Source organism: Alligator mississippiensis, chromosome 14 (genome assembly GCF_030867095.1).
Source record: "Alligator mississippiensis isolate rAllMis1 chromosome 14, rAllMis1, whole genome shotgun sequence".
In the NCBI taxonomy this organism is placed as follows: domain Eukaryota; kingdom Metazoa; phylum Chordata; order Crocodylia; family Alligatoridae; genus Alligator; species Alligator mississippiensis.
This window is the reverse complement of record NC_081837.1, coordinates 3,926,639-3,951,848: the sequence shown is the minus strand read 5'-3', so window position 1 is coordinate 3,951,848 and position 25,210 is coordinate 3,926,639. Positions and strand designations below refer to the sequence as shown.

At 39.2% G+C, this 25,210-nt stretch overlaps 1 protein-coding gene across 2 annotated transcripts in view; it reads right to left on the bottom strand.

Annotated features, from left to right (window-relative positions):
• The window catches only part of BRIP1 (BRCA1 interacting helicase 1), a 116,584-nt gene that overhangs the window by 31,737 nt on the left and 59,637 nt on the right, over positions 1 to 25,210 (bottom strand). For both annotated transcript variants that reach the window (XM_059717088.1, XM_059717089.1), the window contains 2 exons: positions 16,025 to 16,184; positions 15,638 to 15,759 (listed from right to left, as the gene is read on the bottom strand). In XM_059717088.1, the coding sequence (XP_059573071.1) occupies positions 15,638 to 15,759; positions 16,025 to 16,184 (282 nt within the window). The remainder of the gene's footprint in view (positions 1 to 15,637; positions 15,760 to 16,024; positions 16,185 to 25,210) is intronic.

Here is a 25,210-nt window from a genome sequence, read left to right as displayed (position 1 = left end):
AGAGAGATTAGTCTTTGATCTATCTGGGAGGTCATGGTCACATTCACATTAGCTGAACTCTAATAGCATTATACCTGTTAACCACTCTTTCTTTGAATGCTTAATTAGTCAGACCTTCTTCCCATTTGGAAAGTGAACTGGGGAATATACTGAGTTTCAACAAAAAATAAATGCCATAAACAAACTTTTCCTATTATGGTTCAGAGAGTTTGAGGCATTTTATACTATAAATCAAATGCGTTTTTACTACGCTTTCCTAAAGCAGAAGGCTAATTTTATAGAAGATTTTTAGTTAAAAAGGCACTTTATTAAGTGAGATCTTGGGCAGAACCGGTTAGAGGAGATAAAAATGTTTCACCTATGGAAACATGGATTCATCCTCGATTTAGGTGATACATGAAATGGGTATAATAGTTGAGGCAGTCCACAGTGCAAACAATGTAAAACTATCACATTATTGGTCAGCTGCTAAGATGACGCCCCGGAGAACGGCAGGGTTGTTGCAAGTCAGCGGAAAGGCTAATTTAGAGAGTTATGTGCCGAAGCTTTTATAGCACCTCACCTGTACTGCTTAAGACTGCACCACATTTATTCAGTTTACCATAACCCCACGCACTTTTATATTGAAGCAAACAAATAGCAACCTAGAATGAGGTAACAGCTTCTGGTAGGATAATAAAGTTATGGTTACCTTTTATCATTGAAAATGTGCTCTGTCAGCTTAAAGTTAGTTTTGTAAATGTAAAAACATTACACCAAGACATAACCAAAGCCAAAGGCATGATATCAAACAGAGATTACCAAGTCCGTAGAATACTGACATTTTGTAATAAACTCTACATACCTTCAAATAAACAATATATACGAGCCGTATTATGTTATCTTGCTCACTCATGATAAGCTTTTTAGGACAGAGAGTTCAACCCATAAATAAGAATAAAAACTAATCTGTTAAAACTACTAATTAAAGCTATTAAGAAAACTTTACTTCAGTAAAAATAAACACATTTCCCACCAGACACTCAGCTAGAATGGTTTTATCTTCAGCCAAAGGATAGGGCCTGAGACCTAAACAGTTTATAGCAAGACCAAACTGAGCGGGAGAATGTGCATTTACTGTTCAGTATCACCGCGCTGTAAACACATTTCTCAGTGCAAGTATCACCATATGCAGTCCAATGGCTAAAAGCTCCCAACTCCAGTATAAGACTATGTACGTGGAATATTTAAATAGACAAAATGACTAAACTGGTTTTATTTCATCTGGCATATTTACAAGTTTTTCGAGGCTGCACTTATTTAAGCAAATACAGTACTATATTTTGCTAAAATGGAAAAAAAAGAAAAAAAGACATTCGGTCTGCTGCCAAGAGTTAACAAGCCAGCCTCACTTTTAGATAAAACAGCACTTCACAGAACATTTTTTACAGTTGTTCCTTAATTCCCCCTGTTAGATTACAAAATGACCCACAACAGAAGGAACTCAAAAGACATGACAGGACAATAGTTTGGGGTTATAACAATACTACTGCATGCAAGGGAGCAGGGATCGATGTGCCTACTACTTTAAACACCTATTTAATATCATTCATAGAAATCATAGAAAATGAGGGGTGAAAGGACCTCAGGAGGTCACATATAGTCCAACCCCCTGCTCAAGGCAGGACCAGCCCCAACTACATTATCCCAGCCAAGGCTTTGTCTAGAGCCAGGTCTTTGAAACCTCCCAGGATGGAGACTCCACCACCTCTCTGGATAATCTGTTCCAGTATTTCAAATGTGACAGTAAGCAACAGACACTAGAGATAAAATGTGTTATACATTATCTATCTATAAATATCTAAATATCTGTACTCACACATATAGATACATATATCTGTGTGGATGTGTGTGGACATACATACTCATCTCCCCTACATCAAGTCATCTTGTATATCCAAAAAGGAAAATAGCCACATGGGTGTTTTTGGCACTCCACAGACCTGTCTGCCAGAATAGGAGGGGAGGAAGAAGTCTTTACGAGCATAAAGACTGCAGCCCATATTACCCAGGTTTGGCATCCAGCAAAACACATGCACGTTCTAATGTTTAGTATCTGACAATTAAAAAAAAACAGGTGGATCATCTCATTCCTTAAAAAGAGCATATAAAAATATGGTCTTAAAGCTACCTTCTTAAACTCTCATGTGCCCAGTTAGGGAGTCTCTTCCACCTGAAATAGCAATAATTATACTGATTCAGAACATACTTGCCATCTAGTTTCCCTCTTGATGCTTGCCAAGTAATCATAAAAGTTTGTGAGTGTGGGAAAGTAAAAGACATCAAATGCCGTCTCACTTCTTTTTTGTTTGAAATATCTTTAAGTGGAAGCAGCATTAAACAGTGTGGTGTTTGACTTTTTCCCTTCAAAAGTGGTTACAACATCTGTGAGAATTACGGCTAAATAGTTCATGTATAAAGACTTGGGTGAGTCATAGAATATGCTTCAAACATCCTCACTCCTCAGTAGGCTCACTAACAGTCGTACTTAACAAACACAGTCTAACTTGATTAGCCCAGAAGGACTGAGACGCTGTAGAGGGACACTGCCTTCAAAATGGTTCGGTCAATCCAAGTGCAAATAATGTTAATGATCTAAAATGGCTTGAAACATGTAAACACACATCACCTGTAGATTCCCAAATCAGCTTCTATATATGTTGCAGAGTAACTGATTTTATACATTAATGCCAAAGACTGACTCCAGAACCACTGAGCACAGATCATTCTACCTCACTTCCACATGCAATTGCCATATTTTTGTTTAAACATATACTTTGTGAACTGCAATAATATATATTCCAAATTAAGGGTCAACATTAACTGTCAATATGATCACATCTCTGTACTACTCAGTTGTCTATAGGATGCTGTGCTACGTGTCCCCTTCCTACCACAATATTTTGTAGTGCTACACTACTGGGCGAACGGGACAGGCAAAACTGTCTGCTACTATATCGCCCTCTCGTGGTAGCTTCTTACTAAAGACACTAAAGAAATTAACAACTCTACTGCATGCGATTACACAACTGCTAGTGTTATCTTTTATATTAAACCATTTAAAAGACCAACAAAAATATTCTGCTTCAATTAGGTGCGTGAATGTGAAATAAAAGCACAGGTAGTGTGTTGAGGTGATGAGGTAGCTGTGATGGTCCAGGAAAAACGTGAGATTTGTGGGTGGTGTCTATTATTGCACCAACTGTATAGCTGGGAAGGATACAGACAAGCTTTCAGGTACCAAGTACTCTTCCTCAAGTCTGAGAAAAGGGCAGGCATAGATTGAGCTAAATAGAAATAGAACAAAGGCCTGTGCAAACTCCATATAAATAAAAGCACAAACACCTTGCAAAGTGATCTGAGCTCCAGGATATCTGATCCATTTCCATGCAGCCTTTCAGAAACCTCTCTACCCTGCAGCTTCAGCTCCCGCAACACACAAAAAGCCATTCAAACTGTTCTTCCTATGAGAAGAAAGGGAAATTCTCATCTATATGGTTCCTGATCCCAGCATCGCTCCATTCAAGTCCCAAGTATGCTGCAGGTTGCTTCTTATAGATGGTGCACCTCACAATAATTAGATGCTAGAGTCCGTAGGATTTGAGCACAGCGGCACTCAGAGCCAATGTCTGCTGCAACGGAGATGAAACCAAAGCGAGGCAAAAAATGAAGGAAGCTGACAGAATGGAGACAGCTGGGGGGAAGGAGGAAACTGCAGGAAAAGCATCTTTAGAGAGAAAAACATTGCCAGGAAAATTTGATACCTCAGACCCCACTTATGTCCCCATAATTCAAACCCTAAATATGAAGCAGCACCTGTACAAAACTGAACTATTGTCAGCTACCATCTTACAACTTCTGTATAAATCCTTTGGTGGAAGGCAAGGTATGATATTAGCCAGATGTAAAGACATTTCTTTCTTTCTTTCTTTCTTTCCCTTTTTCATTTTTTACATCCACAATGTACCTTATCACTGGAAGCACTTCATTCATTCCCAAGTATTCTCACCCTTAATCCCAGTGACAAAAAGAGTAGGAAAGGCTTACATAATGTTGAAACCACTGAACACTTTTGGTATTGTCAATTACAGCTTGTGGCATCTCAGAGATCTTGAAGTTTTACGGTTTGACAAATCATGTAGCACATTCACCCCAGGCCCATCTACTCATCTCAGTCGTGTAGGCTTTGAGGGACCGTGAACAAGTGACTTGATTAAAATCTAATGCAACCAAAACTCTCCTCTGAAGAGAAAATTCAATCCATTTCCAGTGAAGCAGAAGTGAAAAAAATCAAACAGCTTCCCTTGAGGTACAACGCTGCTGCATACGCTCAGTGCCACTGCAGCTAAGGTGAAGTGGTAAGTGTCAGTCATCCTTACAAATCCCTAAGGTGATAGCTTCACTTTTAAAGCTTTCAACATACTTTGACAGTAAAGTAAAAACTTAAAGGTCAACACTACTTGCTAAGGACAAGATAAACACAAGAAAATCACTTTGGAATTTTTCATGGATCAGAAAAGTAAACTATTAAAGGTAAAGGAAAAGTTCTGATTTGCTGTATTATTTATCCAAAGGCTTAACTTTGGGATATATTTAGGGATGACTTTCTTAATCTGTGCCAACATATTGACATTAGTGTTGCGCCAGGAGAAGGGAAATGCCATCCACCAGCCTTGTTGGATAAGATGAACCTAAATGTTACCTTTCTAAACTAAAGAAATACTGTCATAAGATTTTGCAGGCAATTACCAAACCCAGCCTCTACCATCCATAATGTTTTATTTATATAACAACTTTTCTGCAGCATAATTAATATGAAGAACACAACTGAGGATAGAAACACTTTGAATATTTATAATAATTCTCATATAGGGGAAATGGTGTATGCAGAGGTGTAACAAGTCAGCAGGGCGCCCGGGGCAGCTGCAGTACAGAGGGAGCAGCAATGTCCAGCTGCCGCTGTGTTGCTAGTGTGATTGCGTTGCTGCAGTGGAAGCTGCTATTTTTTCACTGCCCCTCCCCACAAGCCACTGCCCAGGCTGCTGCCCCAGTTGCCCCCCATCGGTATGCTCCTGGGTGTGTGATAGCACTGACATTTCTTACTGCTTCAAGATGATATGCAGAGATGATTGCCCACAAAGTTTACACTTGTTGAATGGGGTTTAAAGTTTTGGAGCAGCAAGAAAAATGAACCAACCCAACAAGCCCACTCTGGCTTTAACGGCTTTTTTTGGCTCAAATGCAAATGTGAAATGCCATGCATTTTTGGTACTGCATGTGTGTAAAGCCCGACTTTCTTTCCTCCAAGGAGCAAAACATACTCGAGACAGGAGGCTGATTTGTCATATTCTCCTAACCAGCGTGTGATTTTGCATAATTACATTGCTCTGGTAACCCGAGTCATTGTTACTACCTTACAATAACAAGCTGAAACAATTTCTGGTATCCAGCTGAGAGACAACTGCATAATTCCACTTTTCTATTTCACGAGAAAATGCTGCACATGCATACTTTCAGCTAGGGACTGTATCTTAAAAAGTCACTAAACTTGAACACATCTCTTGAAATTTTGAATGATGCCCCCTATTGCTTTTGTTGTAAATGTAGAGGCTTCTTATACAATACTGCTTATAGCTGAGCTGCGACACCCACCATATTTGTTCACATCTTTCACAGCAATACTTTTAAAAGGTATGTTGTTTAGCTTGTTGCTAAAATACAACATATACTTCAAACTGGGACTGGAGAGAAAGAGGGCCAACAAGTAGGTATATGATGGATAACACTTATAGCTAATAGACTAGCCCCTGTCTTTATAGCTCAGATTACTTTCTTTTTTTTTAAAGCACATCCCTGGAAATAAAATGTCATATTTGGTTTTTCTCTGGAAATGTTAGTGTTTTTCTGCTCCCGTTAATGCCTGTGAGGTCTTTTCATCAGTACTGTTTCTCCTGATCATACAGAAGAAACGGTGAAAAGTATTCTACTCTGCATTCAACGGTGGGTAGGGGTAGCAAAAGGGGGGGGGGAAAAATCCCAGCAAGATCTCTTTTAACCAATTTATTTTAATTTAAATTGTATAGGTATTTATTTCAACTAACAGAAACAATATTTTGAGACCAGAACATAATTTCTAAGTTGAGAATACTCCTTTAAGACAAAGCTGCTCAAATATACTCGGGCTGCTCAAGACTCTCAACAGGCCAGAAATAAAACATCCAGTTTTACTTTAAAAGGAAGTCTTGAACGGCATGGAAGAGCTTTCAAATAATGCCAAAAGTCACTGTAACAATGGCTTCCAGGAAAATCTTAACCGATCTGTCAATTCCCCAATATTTTAAAATGACCATTTACTGTATTTTTCCGAAAATATAATGGGATTAAAAGGAAAATATTCATAAAGTAGCCGATGTTATGCTATTTAATCTTACTAATTGCATTGCTCAAAGTACTTTACGAATAGGAATTTTTAAGAGACTCCAGTGTGAATTTCAAAAGTAACAGAGGGGTGAAAAAAGGTTTTGAAGACATGTTAAGTATTTTTATTTTACATTAATTAAAGAAAACTGAACCAATAGTGTAATATAAAATAGAATTCCATTTTCATTAGGAATTTAAAATATTCCAGCCATCGTTTAACTAGTTTTAAGATTCTTGCTCCCTGTACAAGCCATGATGGAAAAAGTATTTATCAAAAGAAAGGGTGACACATACTGAAATGTTTAAATATTAAGAAAAAATGCCGTTGTTAAACTATCATTTTCAGTAATTTGCCTTAATTTGTTGACTCCCCATCAAAAAACCCACCGTTCATATGACTAAAAACTTTTTTACACTGTTAAAATACTGAACACGCAGCAGTGAAAATTTTAATTGAAATGCAGTTTTCCAGCAACAAATTAGGTTGCTGGAAATAATAAGGAGGGTATTTGCCTTCACAGTTTGCATTCATGCCATAGCAGCTAGCGACGGGAAATGTTTAGAAGATTCTCAGTAAAAGGGAAGTTATGTTACAGTTCTTGAGTAATGTCAATGCACAGAAAATGTACTCTTATCAAGTTTATTTTCTTTGCACATCTATTGATGTAAAAAGGTTTGTCTGTTTTCCCTTTATATTTTGGCTGAGTAAAGTTCTCTTAGCTATTATACGATTAAGTATGCTCTACTGTAGTACGATCAAAAGCATCTGGAAAGGTGGAAGTGAAGAAATCCTCTCTGGGAAAGTTAGCTTAATGCTTGCACTTCAGAGTTGCCCATTATCAGCATTTCATAGCGAGTCTCTTTATTTTCAGGTCCCCAAGGTAAGAACAGTAAATTATGACTTGAACTAAACAAGTCACACTTGGCTCCAAAATCAAATTTTCCTACCTCTATTTTCAGGTCCCTGAGGTGGGCAAAGGAAATCCTGGTCACAGCCAAAGAAGTCATTTTTGGCTCTGAAATACATTTTCCTGCTTCTCTAGAGCCAAATCCTACCACTGAGAGTACCACGGCTTTATGCAATACTTTAACATTTCTTTCTCTCTCTCTCTTTTTTTTTTTTTGCTTTAGCAACCTAATTCTGAAAGATTATGGAACCATATTCAGTAATACAGAATTGGTGCCATGGCCACCTTTTTCTTAATACCTTATTTTTCCTTTATTGTAGCTCCACATACTTGTAACTCTTAATTATCTTTATTTCTATAAAATGAACAAGTCTGTTTTGGACTATTCTCTTAACATATTTCTCTAAGAAATTTTGTGGCTAAAACTCTGAAGTGGGGCAACTTAAAAAATTCTAAATAAATGAATATCCTCCAAAGGGTGCTATTTTCAAGCATATTAATTAAATTCATACAAAATATGCACTACAACTTAACTGACTGGACTAAACTGATTATCTGAAATCCTTTTTCTTCTTATCCGCATACAATAGAAGTAGCAGCATATATTTAGCACAACCATATGGAAAATATGACATCCAGTATTATACACTTGACAATGGGACTTCTGCCTGAGTAACGACACAGGATGGGATTCATAATATTACTATTCCAAACATATAACACAAATAATGAAAAGTATGTTAGCATCAGACAACATGTATTTGGGATTAGGCATCTTTCTCTGTCACATTATTTATGTGCTCTAATATTACAGTTCACTGGCATTAGCATCAAGTTACAAATCATAAAATATATTTAGAGAGCAGGTTGATCAGAGACAAGTAATATTAGCAGTGGAGATGAGCCAACATCAAACTGCCAGGATAAAATATTGGTCTCTACAGGCTCACTTCCACAAACCCTTATGATTGCACATAGTCTGATGGAAAGTAATGGGATTGCTCACAGGAGTAAGAAATATGTGCAGAAGTAGAGGCCTGCAGGGCTGAGCTTAGGGAGCCCTTTAATTAACCATGTGAAAAAAGGACTCTCAGTTGTGTTTCCATGTAGCAACTATGACTTTTTTTGGTGAATTAATCTCAGGGGTATATCACTCAGGGATTTCTCCAGGGAAATGTTAATCAGTTACAGTTCCGATTTAGGAAGGAACATCAGAATTAATTTCTGAATTACCTTTCTTGTACAGCATACTTCTAAAGTGTCTGTTTTGCTCTCCACAGATACAATTATATCATGATATACTTCTGTTACTTGTATCTTTGATTTTTTTTTAATAGTTCTTCTGAATTCTCTGCTGTCTATTCAGAACTCAAGGTATCTGCCAAAATTTGAAACAGTCAGAAAGTTTTTAAATGTACAATATTTTGAATTCGGCAATTTTCCAATTAAAATATCCTGCCAGAAAAACTAAAAAACCCTCACAACCCAACTATATAATAGAATCACATTCCTAAATTAACCTAGGAACTCCAGTTGATGCATTTGTGAACCCAACCTCCTTTCATGCCCGTAAGGAAGGAGACATTGTGCAGCACCCCCTGAAGGCAAGCTTCTGGTAGACCAAGGAGAGAGAAAAAAAACTTCCAGAGCAAAGGAAGTCTCAAGGAGAATACAGTGCCAGCAGGAACCTTGCACTGGAGTAGGGTTCTTGCACAGTTAAGTACTACCTAATGTTTGAAAGAATTAGAAAGCCTGCATCTTCTAACAAGATTGTGTTGCTGACAATCCAGGAATCGACAGCTTCTCTGTGTATTTGCAAATGCATTTGCTCTACTAATTCTAGCACCCACCTGCCTTAAAACGAGTTCTTGGCATTTTAACCTCTCTTAGAATCCACTTCTTGTTAAATCAGAAGTACGTGAAGCAAACAGCAGCTTAATCTAGTTCTGAGGCTAGGTGCTCAAAAAGACCAAAGCTGCCCTAAAGAAATGCCAATGCAAACTATTATAGATGACAAATATTTAAAAGGGGAGAGAAATTCGGATTCTCTATAATTCCACTTTGGTGGACACTGCTGACAGATGTCCAAATTAATAGCTACTGAATGGAAAAATAACTCCTAGCATGATATTCTGAAGTCAGTAAGAATAATGCATTTCCCCCCAACTATCTCTATGTTCAATGTTCCATGTGAACAACAGCTGGATCCCTAGTCTCAGATACCTGAAAATCCCACAGTACCCTACACTCTGCTGGGGGAAAAAAAGGAACTTAAGCCTGATTAAATGAATATGACCATAAAATTAAGTTGCATCATAATCAAGATGGCAATTTTTCTGCAGCCCAAGTATGATTTAAACCCCCTGGCAATAGGGTTTGTGATTTTTGGATGCTAACTGCTGATAAAATACAGTAACACAGCCAGCAAAGCTCCAGTCACTTAGGATAATGGGTTAATACTTAATTCGGTCCAATTGTCTATGCAATTACGTAACAATCTCCCTCTATCACAGATAATACTGTTTAATATCATGCATGCTGGATAACTGTTTAATATCAGCACTGGATAGCATGCCAATTTTCAGACACATTTTACATGCATTATACACAGGATTTATGATCCGTGAGGTCCTAAAGCCTCGAAGAGTGTAATTGTTTAAAAGGATATGTATTTTACAAATATTAAAATAAATTATATGTAAATAAATCTTAAAACATCCTTCCTACTTCTGGGACAGGGTATATTGATTCTGGAGACAGCAAATTGTGCATGTCTTAATCAGAAACAAAACAAGTCTAAACACACTTTATACTTTAATGTACCTACTGTATATATTCTGAATTAATTCATGAGGGCTGAAAAAGGCAACATATGCATCAAGAATCTGTTGTATATTAAATTTATTTCATCCTAGGAAGTGACACTAAAGGCATCAGTCCTCCCAAAAAGTGAAATACACGGTTTCAAGTGAGTATTGTAATTGTTAACCAACCAGTCTTCAGTATTATAAACAAAGTCTCATATGATAATTTAGATCTAATTCTTTTTGTGCACTGTCGTCGTGCAGTTGTACTTGCATGAACTGTATTGTACCCATGCATGCATTCCTATAAAGCCACATCAATCTTCTCTGGTGGAAAGACTTGCCTTTCCAAAGGTGACAAGCAGTGCTTTGATAGCAGGAAAAGCAAGATATGCAAATTGATCCACAACTGGAAATGTTGTACAAACTTAAAGCCTTAAAACAAAATAAAAATGTTACAACTGAATTTGCTAACGGGATGTCACTTTGAACCTGAGCTGTCTGTTGTTCCACATGCGTACAATAATAACCAGCTCTTCCAGGATTACCCTAGGAGCGCTGCCATCCACAAGTCAGCTCTTCAGATCTGATGCTAAGAGACTAGTGCATGCCCTTCCCTCATTTAGAATTGATCACTGCAGTGCTTTGTGCATTGGCAAATCTAAATATATGCACTTACAGTTTCAGCTTGCTTGCAATTTGGCAGGGAGTGGTTTTACCCTTGCTTAAAAATTTAAAGTTTTTTTCAGTCCAACTTTTAAAAGAAAAGAAAACAAAAAAAACCCAGCAGAAAAACCTTAGTAATATTGATTTTTGTTATTTCGTTAACAGTAACCATCTGCAATGTCTGGGTTCAGATTAGATTTCAAATCTGGTTGAAGTATTAAAGCAAAAACTACTACTGTAAGCATAGGGGCCATAATTCATCCTGGACCCAACCATTAGTATAATATACCATTCAGAATATGAAATCACTCACTTTTTGGAGGTCACCTACTGTAAGGGCCGCAGGAGGATTCCAACCATGCTATACAATAAATCTTTACAAAGCATGACTTAAGTACATAAAGGTCTCTTCGAACAATACTTTTCAAATTTTAAAATGAGACCTAGACTTCTCTCTTGTGTTGGTAAATTCTGAGAATAAAATACAGTGCATCAAGTTTCAGCCAGAAAGAAAATTTTGTGGCTGAGAAGAGCCTCAAAAAAAAGAAAAAGAAAAAAAAAAGAAGAAAAAGCTAGAAACACTGAACGAACATTGCACTAGCAGGCGCCACTAATATAATCTTACTAGTCCTTATAGGATGTGTTTTTTTCTACCCAGGCTGTAACTGCACACACATTTTGGGCAACAAAGAAGTCTTTGGTTATGTATATAAGCGCAGAATGCATCCCTAAAACTAAAGAAGCTGAGTCAGTTTTGGCTTTCGAGTCAAAACTTCTGACAGCCTTGTTTGATTTGGCTGGCGTATAACCAGTGTCTGGCAGTTCTAGGATTTGTTTATGATGTGATACTTCATTTTGGTTGTTAGGTCTCTATAGCAGTTTGAGGCAAATTTGAAAGGTTCTTAATAAAATAAAGCAAAGCAAAAGGGGGAGGCTGTTACTACTGGGGGAAAAAATGTACTAACAATTGGGTAACTGTGGAGTTGGCACACGGAGAATACCAGAAAATAATTTTACTAATCAGCCTGAATATTTTCTTTATTCAGATCTTAGATTCTAGAATGGCGGGGGACTAAACAGATTGAAGTTTATACATGTAGAGAGGAGTCTCTGGTACATTTGCTGTTGAGTTCCCTTAACTGGCATCCGCATTTGTTCAATCGGTAACCAGCCATATAGATGTTAATACTTTTCTATTTGACCCTTATGCCTCGATGTGAAGGCTGAAATTGTTCAACAGAAAATTAACCTCAAGGACGACACTAATTTTGTGTTTAAGACAATGACCTCATTTCAGAGGACTTGCATCCACGGTCAGAAGATGCCGCTTTGTTAAGATGACCATATTTTCCAATTAAAACTTTGCAAAGGTTGGGGGTTACTTGTTTAGAGTCCCAAAGTAGTTGCAGAAAAGACAAAAGTACATTTTTAATGTGTGCAGTGTTACTACTGCCAGTTTCTGACTCAACAGCTACAAGTGTGTGTTTCTTGGAATGGGAGATTTTTTTCCAGTAACTTATCATGCAAAATGAGTTTATCGTGAAACAATGAATATTCCATTAATATTGCTTTAAACAAAAGACAATAGCAAAGCTGTTCTGCACTCCTGACTTTTCTCTCCAGTCCAAACACTTTTCATCATACTGAATACTTGTTCCACAGGACTGTTTGTGCCTGGTAAACCAAGGGCAAATTCTACTCAGATGTATACAATTTTAACTCTGTTGTTAAAGAAGTTCTGACTGATGAAATGAAAAACTGAGATATCTCAGGTACTCTGAAATGTTCTTGAAATGCTATGATATTATATGAAAAATCAAGAGTCTCCTGATAAACCTGGGAATATGGTCACTTTACACTTTGTAGGTGTAAATTAGACATCCATAAAGCAATTACAGCGGTGAAGGAAAAATGCTTCCAATGACGTGAGCTGAGAGGTGGTGAATAAGCTTAAATTATTAGACTTATAAAGTGTCAATAGCAAGATATCACATTGCAGGTAAGGACAACACACCAGTTCTGTCATTGCGAAAGGGCCATATGTTGTTTTTTCTTTAAATAAAAAAACAGTAATCACATACTCTATTTACTGAAACACTATGTTTAAGTTTCCAATCCTAAGATTAGCAGCTGTTACCCAACTGACGAGTGGAAGAAATGGCTTCAGAAGACAGGCACTTTGGAAATATGTTGGTAAATCTGTTTTGTAGTCTCTTTATCCTAAAAAATTGTTATTAGCTTTGCATTATCAAATGTTTAATGTTAGTAATGCAGTCATCTGGGATTTACCTTGCACAGGAGGCAACTTGTGAATTTTATACTGCAGGATGTCTCAACAGTATTGTGTTTTTTCAGAGACAAAAGCAAGTTTACAAGAGCTATAGCTGATAGGAAAGAGAATCCGATCTATGGATTCAAAAGTATTTTTGTACACCCTATGACAGACAACAGGGCAAGTTTAGTGTACTTACTAATCTGAAGAAAAGGTATGAGAATTGGTAGAATTTCAGGCCAAAGAAAGGGCACTCTCAGTGGCAAATCCATACATTTGAAATCACTCTCACAAGATGCCTATTTCTACAGCAAGCTGTAAGACAGGTGTGCCACAAATTTGGGCAGGTGTGCCACAAATTAGACCTATATGCTCCCTGGGTGCTACAGGTGTCTGCTTTCTGCTTCCTGCCTTATCTGCCACTGTGCTGCTTGTCCCCTTCCTGATCTGCTGCATGCCACACAAAAGCTACTTGTGCCACTTGTGGTACATGTGCTTCCGGTTGGCTACCCCGCTACAAGACATCTACTTAGATTATCATTAAATGCAGCACTTGACTGCCCTGGTGTTTAGTCTGCCAACTGAATTCTCCATCTCTTGGGGTTTTTTAGGGACCAATTTGCAGGGGGGAATGCCTGAGCACAAACTTAGGGCCAGGTCTCACTGAATTTGATTAGTAGAGAAACAAAGCTATAACAACACAGGCGCTGAAATTTAAGACTAAGACTCCCTGACAGTTGTAGGATAAGGCTTCCATGGCTCCAGACTGCACTAGGCTACAGTTTTCTCAGTGCAGCTAAGCCCCTCATCTTCAGGAGCACTTACCTTCTCACTGACTGTTCCCAACTCCAAGAAGGATTGCAATACTGATCATGGTTACAAAGTACAAGGCTAAGTATAGACCATCAAAAAGCCTGAGGCTGAATTGATTCAATCCTCGCAGGTTAGTCTAAACTGCATAGATTGAACGGATAAGCAAGGGAACAGACATTTACTTTTGGCACTTTTGACTCTGGAAATGCAGCCACGGGCCTGCAGTGGCCCAAGCCAAAAGCCAGGGGGCACTAGAGCATGGCTTGTTGCTGGCTGGAGCAGACAGCTTGGGCCAAGCCTAGCCTGCCCACCCTGTGGGAGTTGGGGGTGTTGCAGGGGAGGTGCAAAGCATCCTGGGATGCCAGGAGACTGAGTTAACTTGAATCTCGAGGGGATCTGGGACAGAAGTTCAATAAACCGATTTAACCTAAATCAATGAAGTCTGATACTACATCCATCCAGGTTTACCTTAAACCAGTTTCGGCCATTTTGAAAGCGGTTTATGTGCACTGAACTTCTGTTATGTTACAGATATGAAGTCGTTTCCAATCACTTATACCATTTTATGTGTAATTTCTGCCCCTAGCCCAAGAGTATAAAACACCCAAAAAACTTGTATCAGTTTGTATCCCTACTTTGTTTTTATATGGATATATACTTGCAAGCCAGTCTCTCAAAACAACTCAGTGAATTTTTCATTCATACTTTATATTTTACAAAAGACAGTGGGTCTTTTTGTGAACCTCTTTCTTGTACCAATGAGCAATTACTCACAAGAATAGTCCCCCTGAAGTAAAAGAAGGTACTTGTGGGAGTAGGGTGTTGACATTCTACCCAGGTCACATGAAAGATACAAGACAACCCTGAAATTTAGTTAGTTCTCGGCACTTTGGATTGCTGCATTCAGAAGTCACTTTAAGAGCTTTGCCTCAAGTCAGCTAAAGCTTGAATCATCAAAAAAGCAATGCTCTCGGTTTCCAGGAAGAGGTTATTTCATGTCATAATTTCACACCTCAGAGCAGCAAGCTAAAGAGCAACATTAGCCTTGGAAAAGGTTTACTGTTCTACTCCCAGGCTAAATGGAAAGTGTTATACATATAGCTATATTGAAGGAGGCAATGGGGATTAAAGAAGGGAATTACAGCGACCAACAATAAAAGAATATGTGAAAATACCTCACCTCCCCAGTAGGTTACTATTTTATATTGCAATCCCCTTTGCTTCTCAACTTACTTTTCATCTTAATGTTCTTATGTAAATTTATATCCATTAAATTATTTTCCATAGAGCACAGCATCAAAACAAAACTTTTGAAATCTCTTCCTCTCATTTACACTGGGATCAAGCTACTAAGTACCTCACTATAGCTGATAAGCTATTGAAATAAACTTTGAAATAAGGGGAGAAATAATGTACTGTAGCTGACAAAACAGAACCAAAGAGCACTTTGACAGCACTATGACTTTCATTAGGCATGTTCAGACAATGGCTTACAGTAAGTTTATTGTAGGTAGAGATAAACTAGTATTAAAATTAACAAGCAGACACCAACCAAACTCCATTTTTCTGGGTAGAAGGCATTCTGAGTAATTCAAAATGAGATCAGGTAAGAACTGGCAAAATATCTGATTATACAGTATTCTGTAGATGAGGAAGTATTTTAAATATAGCAAAATTTAAGTCACAACATTTTGGGGTAAATGTTGATGTCTTACCTGAAGGTCCTTCACATTTGGAAATGGGATACCTATAGTTATAACAGCGCGGGCATTTTCATCAGAGAAATCCAGGCCTTCACTAACTTTCCCTCTGCATACAGCCATGAGGAGTGCTCCATCTTGAAGCAAAGAAAAGGAGGATTTAGCAAGCATTTTAGAGAGGAATCATCAATTAACAAAACTAAGTTTTACTAAATTATATGAGAGCGTTAGAAGTGTGAGTGTGGCATGAGAAGGAGAGGTTGAGTGCACTTGCCAGGGATGTATCTTTGAGGCAGTCTGCTATGCTCATTGATTGGGGGCATCAAGCCAACATATGATGGACAGAGTTTAATGCTGGCAGCTGGCCCAAATAACCTTCCTCTTCTCTACTAGTGGTCATACCTTTTCCGCCTTTATGCTTTATTGCGTCATAGTATATTTTCAGCAGTTCATCAAAGTCACCCTTGCCTCCTCCTTGAGGCTCTGCAATGACCGTCTTAACCATCTCCAGATTACTCCATAAGCCAGTGTGTGTCCAGCGATCTTTTAATTTGTCCAACAGCTACACAAACAAAACATCCAGAACAGCAATAGTGAAAATGATGTCATCTAAATTTTTTCACTGCTCTTAAGCATACCAATCATGTTTTAAGTAAAATATACAACAACACACATCCAGTTTTGTATGACAAATTATTCACAGTTTGTGAATATCGGTACTAAACTGGCATTATGGAAATTCATGCAATAAAATTTAAACATTTCAAAATGTAAATCAGTGGTTCTCAATTTCTTTACATTTAAGGCACCCATTGGAAAACTTTCACAGGATTTTTGACTATAGAAAAATAATGGAGCAATTATTCTGTTGCTAAGAACTCAGAAAGCCCACAACAGGTCAGTATGCTTTTAACACTATGGATTCCTATTTGAAATCTCTGGCTTTATCTTGTGAATCATGTTTGCACACCCGACAGTGCCTGGGTCTCAAAGCACCCTGGCTGAGAATAACGGATAGAAATATTTGCATTCTCTACTGCTGCAAGAATGTGTTCTTGAGCACTATAATCTTCAGAAGAGAACAAAAATAAATTGTGGCATGCAAAAATACATTTCACTTACTGAAGACAGCTAAAACGTATAGAAAAAATCTCTCAGGGGTTTTTTTCTATCTATTTCCAGGTTTCTCCTGCATCTGTAAGAATTCTCCACGCCTTCATTTTGCATTGCTCCTTAACAGAAATAGCTACACCACACCATGTTTTGTAAAACGTGGTGGTCTGCTGCAGTTAGGAAATGGGATGGATTTTTGAAAGGTTATAAAAGCAACATTGTCTAAAACTGTCAGGGTGGTTAGAACCGCACACCACCCTGGCAAAGCAAGGGGCCACTGAAAGAACGGAGACTTGCCTTTTAGGTCACCAGAGAGAAAGGCCAGTGTAGCAGAAGACGCCCCCCCACCACTTGCAAGGCTGAAGTCAAGTGTGCCGATTTCAGCAGACATTGCCATTGATCTCTAATGTTTCAATTCTTTTAAATTAACTTGTATAAATTAAAAAATCAGAAATAAAAAGTTTGGAAAGTAGGCTTGGAATACTGTTGTACCCATGAAGACCCAGGAAATGTATGAGGGGCAATGTTTTTTGTGATATCTTTTTATTGGATGTTGGACAAGCTTTTGGTGAAGACGTGCGCTTTGTGCCTGACAACAAGCCTGACAGCTCTCCCAGCTATATAGCAAGTCCAATGGAAGAGATCACAAAATACCCTTGCTTCAGGTATGGAAATATTGTTCAACAGAAATTTATTTGCTTTTAGGGGGATATTGATAGAGGAAATCCATGGTACCCAGCAAATCCTGTGTTTGTCATTCCAAATCAGCACAAGTTACAACCGTTGCCAGCAAAAGATTTGCTTGTTTTACTTTCACTGTAACCATAACAAAAATGTGTCAAACATTAGAAAATATACATATGTAAGTAAGGCATGAGCACAGGTCTCACTGGTTGATTGGATGAGTGCAGTTGGCAGTCGTCTTGGCTCATTCCCCCTCCCTTAGCAACTCCCATCAGAAATTTTATGAACCCAGAGATCAATTCTCTTATCTGCCAGCTTTGCCTGATGGGGCACAATACTGCCCTCAAACAGCAGAATGGCAGCACGCATATTTGATATGAGCTGAGCAAATCTGGTTCAGTGGACAGAAGCAAATACTTATTTAATTCACTTCTCTCACTCTTCAGTGAACACTCATGTTTTCTTAACTGTTCTACAGTACAGTCTTCCTGGTTGCATATATTGAAAGATTTTAAGTTCCCAAGCTCTGCAATGAGGATGATGCCTATTAACAGTCAAAACCTGACTTTGCCTCTCTCTACTGCTCCCTCCAGCTCCACTCACTGCAGGCCTGTCTCAGCACTTTGCCTCAGGCTCTGTAAACTGCTCCCTCTGGAACCTGCACCAATCCCAAAATGTTGCTCAGGCAGCCACAGCATCCCCTAACTCTTAACCCAATTACTACTTCCCCCGACTGCAAAAATGAGACGTTAGGTGTTTACCCTTGTTGCAAAAGTCATTTACCGCATGTACAAATATAACTCAATACATGCAGAGCTGAAGGTGACAGTGTGCAATCACATTAATGCCGGCTGAAGAATGCCTGTGAATTCGGGAAGCACCGCCTATAAGGGATAGTTGCATAGGTGACATTTTTGACACTGAGATCATGTCATTTATTGAAACACAACACAAAACATAATAATATGTACATTTTTAATGTTATGATATATCTATGATGGAAGCCAACTCTAAGCCACTACTGCTCAGATTTTTTTGCCTTGTAAGAGTTGTTTCCCCACAGACAAAACATTTCCTGTTAGGACCAGAATGACTGCTTTCTTGGTGGCATGTCTACCAGTATGTATTGAGGGGACAAATGATTTGTCATCAGCTGTTGAGTTTTGGCCAGTTTTGTTTCTGGCACTATTTGGAGAGCTAACAGTTTAATATCTGAGGTGCGTGCTTCTCCATGTGATGAAACCCAGCAAACAAGGCCAGAGTTGAGTGGTGATGAAGACTATTAACAGAATCCACAAAGTTCACTTCTTATGCAAAAAACCCCCACCCCTTGACAATGCTGGATCTGCCAGCAGCTATTAAAATTACTGACCAGGATGTGCATGTCAATCCATATGAGGGCCTTAGCCAGGGTGGAGGAAGTGAGCCTGTGGGAGCTCTAGTTTTTCCTCCTCTGAAAGGATCCCCTGCCCTAAGCACTCAATTGCAATGTTACTCAGGCTTCAGTTCTACCATTCAGTCTTGTCTAAAATGTATGGGAAAGGAAAGACAGTGCTATGGTACACGCTGAGTAGAGTTCAATTTGAGTTTTACATACAGAGCTTTCCATAGTTTGATTTCTGGAGACTGCTTCTCTTTCCTATGTACTGTCTCAACAACTAAGATCAGTTGGCACTCTTCTGCTAACACTCAGACACAGAAGTTCTTAGAGGAGGGTCCTCAACTCAAACTTTTTCCTTTGCTAGTCAAATAGAGCTTAAATTTGTTGATCTCCACAGAACACTACAAAAATGCCTGCGGAGATCTTCTGCGTTGGGGAAAACTTGTTGTGAACTAGACCGAGTTCTCTTTTGGGTTAACCTGATTTGCATCCTTTTGTACGGTGAGGTTTAAAATACTCGTCCACATACCTAGAGAATAAAATGAATGCATTTCATTCATTTACTGAATAAGTACACACTAGAATAAACCGCTAGGTTCTGCCGTAATGCCTAGCAAAACACTGGTGCTAATTAAATTAACTTTTAAATGCTACTTATCAGCAAATCTGCCAACCGTAGAATTCAACTTCTTGTTGATGCAGAAACCACACAGTAACAAAGACCATTAATATGCCACACAAGTGATCAGTCTCTCACCAGTTTAACAGGATACACACTTCCAAATATGTAAGAACTGTAAACACCACATATAATTTTACAGATTTCAAACACGTTGGTCACTCTCTTCCCCCTCTCCCTCTATCTATATGTATTTTCAAAGAAATACTACTTCCTCTGATTAGCGGAAAGACTGTTCCAGAATATCTTCATCAAGATGCATCTCAAAACGCATGCAAAGCCAAAGTCATTTTTACTTGCATAGCGTAGAGCGATGCAATTACTATGCTCTGCCTCTGCTGGCACGTGCTCAAAGCTGCTGCTGGCACCCAAATGGTCCTGGTTTCTCTTGGAACGGACAGCTGTCAACACACTAGCAAGCTTCCCTTCCAGATGTAAATTATTCATGTATTTGAGAATATCTGAGCATGGATAAAAACACCACAATGAAATCTCACGGAGAAATTTCACTGCTCTTCCCATTTATGTTGTGTTTAATAGTAGGCCATAAACCAGAACTTTCTCCTATACAGAAAAGCATGCACATATGCTTGTGTAGATATGGTCCAAACACAACTATACATAGATACTACAATAATGAGAATTACAGAAATGCCCATAAATGAAAATAAATAAAATATAATACATATCTGTGTCTCATAGGAACTATGAACTCGAGTACAGTGTTATCATGGAAAACAATAGCACTTTGGAAAGGAAGAACACGGACAAGAATGGGGTATAATGCCAAAAACCACAGGAGGTGGCCATTAATGCCCCGAGTCAGTCACTTTTTCTACCCAGGGGAATAATAGTTTTTGCAGTACAAGGCAGTCTATATATGTATTATTAAACCCTTTAAAAATGGATTCTCTAATGGTTCTATAAATGAGAAGTCTTCCTCCAAGAGAGCAGAAAATCTTGTTATGTGCGTAGAATCTGCCATCTTCCCGGACTGATGGATGCTATTTTTGATGGCTTTTTTTGGTAATTTGCAAACAACTGCAAGTTCTGATTCTCAAGAGCGATGTTCTTTGTATCTAGGCTTATCTCCCCTCTTTGTTGTTTCTTATGTTTTAGGCGGCCCATGAAGCTTTTCAGCATCTTGTGGGATGTGAGAAGATTTTTTCTTAGTATCTCTTACCAGTTCTCTCACTCCCTTAAGCTGAGTCCTCATATCCCGCTTGAGGGCAGAACAAGCTGTGCCCCTTTACAGATTGCCTTTCCTTTTTCCGATCTCAGTAGTAGCACAAGGGGTTTCCTATCCCACGCAGCAAAGCCCAAGATGTGTTTAATGTATTTTACCCTGAGGCAAGTTCAGTGTAATTTCTGACATCTTAAGGAAGAAGTTAAGAAGCTAAATTGCAGTGATCATACTGTTGCACACAGTATGGGAACATAGTCAGCTTCTCTGCAGGATTCCTTATCTCCTGAGTGATTTCTTGTGAACAGATCCTGGCTGTTGGGGGAAGAGTCTAATGGAGAACAACATAACCCTACCAATTACCTGCTTCCCTCACCACAAAACCCTATCCCTTCATTTCTTACAGAGAATGTTCCTTATATATTTTAACGTTGGTTTGGAATGGGGAAACACGATTGTTACCTTATCTGGCTTAGGGTTACCATATGTCCGAGGTTTTCCGGGACAAGTCCTCTTTTTTGGGTCCTCCCACCTCTATCCAGGCATTTTTTTTAAATATCAACAAATGTCCAGGATTTTACTCGGCTCGGCATCAAAGTTTTTCCTGGCACTTCCTGACTTCCCCTAGCAAGAAGCTGCTTGGTACTGTCAGGAGAAGGGAAGAGCGAGAGGAGGCAGAGGGCATCATGCCCGTGTGCATGCACATGGCCGGCATGCAGCCGGATGCAGGTAAGTCTATGGGGGGGGCGGGGGTTGGAGGGCCAGGGCTGGCAGACTGTCCAGGGGGCTATGTGTGTCTGTGTGTGGCAGGGATGTGTAGAGATGGGTGTGAGGGGGGCAGATGCCTACCAGCACTGGAGGAAGCTGTCTGGGTGCTGGGGTTGCAGCAGGGGAGGGGAGGTGCCTGCTCCTTCAGCAAGGGAAAGGGTGAGGGGGGCCCTTCCGGGGCAGCAGGGAGCTGCATGGCCAGGCCAGTGGTACTAAGGTCGGTGCCTGTGCTTGCAGGGACAGGGCAGCTCGGAGACGCTGCAGGGAGCAGGGGGCTGAAGGTTGGGAGTGAGGGGCACCAGGGGGCGGGGGGGACGGGGACTGTGGGTCGAGTGTACAGGGCACAGGCAGTGCCAGGGGCCTGTGGGTCAGGTGTGATGGGTATCAGCAGGGATGGGGGACTGCAGGTTGGGAGTGAAGGGCACCAGCATGGTCTGGGAAGTGGGATACTGAGAGTCAGGAATGAGGGGCAGCAACAGGGCTTGGGGGGCTTTGACTTGGGAGTGGGGGGCAGGGGCAGGGCATGGGCATACCATTGCCCTGCCCTCCACAATCATATTCCCCTCTCCTCCTCCCCCAACAGGTGTCCTCTTTTTTGAAACTGGAAATATGGCAATCCTAACCTTGCTACTGGAGTAAAATGGGATCTATTCAGTCCCTTTAAACAGTATTGAGAAGGCAGGAGAAAATATAGCAGACAAATAAAGAGCAGCCCAGGACAGACAGGAATTGAAGGGCTTTGCCATCTGACAGCACAGGAAGGATTCCCCCAATAGCTCCTGATCTACTGATCAATAGAAAACAATCGTCTATTACTGCACTGCAAAACATGACACTGAAGTAATGCATCTTTCTGTCATTTTGATATGTAGGTATTGTATTATTTAAATCCTATAAAACAAAAGGGATCTTGTGGAATAACCAATAACCTTAGACACACATTTGGTACCCCACTTAGGGAAGCCTATAATTACACACAAAGAAGTTTTCCCTTTCAGAATTCCAATATCTCCAACATAGCAAAGAAGATACAGAAAGTTTTCTGTAAAGTACATTTTATCATGCTTTCCCCCCCAGTATCCCTGAGCCAATTTCATTGTCATTTGGAAATAAGGAGGGGGAAAAAGCAGCCATTAAGTTTTGTTTAATAAAAATCACAGTATCGGCATCATTGTTAGTGCAAAAAGTCAGGGAATCTCTAGGGACTAACATTGATCTAAAAGCCTTTTCCCATGCAGAGCTCTTCATGTGTTTGCTACCAGAATTTTCTTTTTGAATAAACATTGCTTCAAAATCAGAGTGTGTCTCCAATGGGCTGGAAACGTGTCTGAAGGGTCAAACAGAAGTTCCACACAGTCAGCATAAAACTTTAGAAATGGAAAAAAGACAGATGCAGCCAATCCACTGGATTGCAACAGAGGTTCACTAGACCCCATTTTGGTGACCCTCGTGAGGCATCTCAGACTGCAAGGGTGCTCACTTGCTAAAAAGGAGCTCTGACCAGCCAATGCCCAACATATAAAGGACACAAAAAGGTGTACAAGATTCCTATGGCACAGTACCTTCTTGTGAAGCTTTTCAAAATAAGTTCTTCATTTCATGTACCCACTATATAAAAAGCAGAGCAAAGGGAGGAACTACAAGGAGAGTTTTGAAAGCAGTTGAAATTTCATATTTGGAAAAATCTTCCCTCTAAACATTTATTCCCTTAAAGGTGTGACAATTTTAAAGTAAAAAAATATATATATGTGGCCTCATAATGGTCTGCACTGTCATGGAACAAGTCTCAGACAAGGTTCTTTGGGTAAATCTGATATCTTTTATTAAACCAACTCAAATAGTTAGAAAAAATTCCTCTTAGCAAGCTTGTGGATATAAATACCCTTCGTCAGGCTGAGGAAGGACCTGCAGCTGATGTGCAGTGGACAGTGAGACTTGAGGTTTTTGGAGAGGCGGTCTGACTTGTGTCATTTCTCAGTGAATACCTACATCTGATTACAGCAACTGTTTCCAAAGCATGTTCTCCATCCTTTAGTCCATTAAAATGACCAAACACAGGAAAAAGGGAATCCCTGAAGGCTACGACAGATGAAGAGGACTAGGTGAACCTTTAATCTACCAAAAGTTTAAGTACATAATTTCAGGTACCTACTGCACAAACTAGGGAAATTATGAAGTGTCTCAAGACTATTAAAAACTTACTTTTTTCCGGACAATTTTGGGAAAGCCTTACAGATTTGTTCACTTTTAACCTCAAAGTACCAGAAACATTTCAAGGAACTGCAGATGTACGGAAACTGTATCCAGCTGCATCTTGCTATGCATACAGGGTGCACAACTATTTCACCGACAATTATGAGATTCCGGGAGAGACAAGAGAAGCTGTCAACTTGAATTTGTGTTCTTCAAGCCCTTTGACAATTTGTACATTGTGAAAAGGGCCATAAATTCCACAGGTTTATGAAATCAACCACAAGCATCAGTACAAGGAAAATGCGTGCAAGGGCAATTCCAGCTGCCTAGAAATCTTATTGGAGAGGAGGGCACACAATCAAGCTATATGCCACTTAAGTAAAACAACAATTTAATTCCACCTTGTGGTTTCTTAGCTTTCAAATTACTGCGCCATTCACACCCAGCTGAGCTGCATCTAAAAAATTCTTCCAGGTTGAAACTTATACTCCCAAATATTGTTATTTTAAGCATAAATCTTATAATGTTCCAGTTCATGTGACTATTAGTGTTATTCAAACCTTTCAGTTTCAAGGACTCACTATAAACAGATATAAAATTTCATCATAAAATATCACACAGAACACAAGTCTACTACTGACAGATTTTAAATGATTCAGTAAGAACTCTTTGACCATTTTTGAGACTGAATTGCAACAAATTAACACTGAACCTTAAAACTCCATAATAATTTTGTTCTTTGTCTAAATCTTCAAAAATTAAAAGCTTTGTGCTTTTGCCAAGAATATGTGCGGAGCACTTTAGCTCTAAAAAAATGTACTATTTATTTAACAACAACCACCACCATTACGAACCAACGTGTCAGAGGACAAGTATTTTGAATAGAGTTCTTTTAAGTTACATTTAAACACATTTTATACTTTTTTTTTTCCTTTTCCAGAGGAAAAAAACCCATGCGTTTACATGTTTCTGTACTTTTCTGAGAGCTCTTTTTTCCATTGATCTTTGTTATGTTTTTACCAGTCTAGATCCCAAAACATTAATCAAAAACATCTATTCAAGTTCTTTAAAATCCAGCTCAGGGAGAGACTGCTCATCTTCGGGTCCAGGCCGCAGAGGGAGGCAATCACCAAGTGAAGATGTCAACTACATACGGTTTCTTTTAATTTGATGCCTATTTAGCACTCCCTACTGACCTCAGAAAATCTCCTAGCAAGTCAAGAATCATTTTAGCTTGGCCTGAGTAAGGATGCATGTATTGGCCTGGGGAAAAAAAAATAAATCGGCAAACAAAGCAGATGCAAGCTGCACTTCTTTTAATTTTTCTGAATGTGACTTGAATATTTGTAAAAGGTGCAGTTTACCATCTAGGAAACTGAAGTCTTCAATTAAGCTACTGATTAAGCCCAGCATAGGCTACACAGAAGCCAAAGCTTTGTCAGAGTGCCTCATCCCCACCCTGAGACACGACATCTGCGTAAGAATCGCTACGATGATTCTGTTTTCATCGTCTCGAGCAACACTGCCATTAAGGATGCTAAGTGCTAACAATACTGGTGAGCTTTTGAAGTACGGGTGGGCACCTCT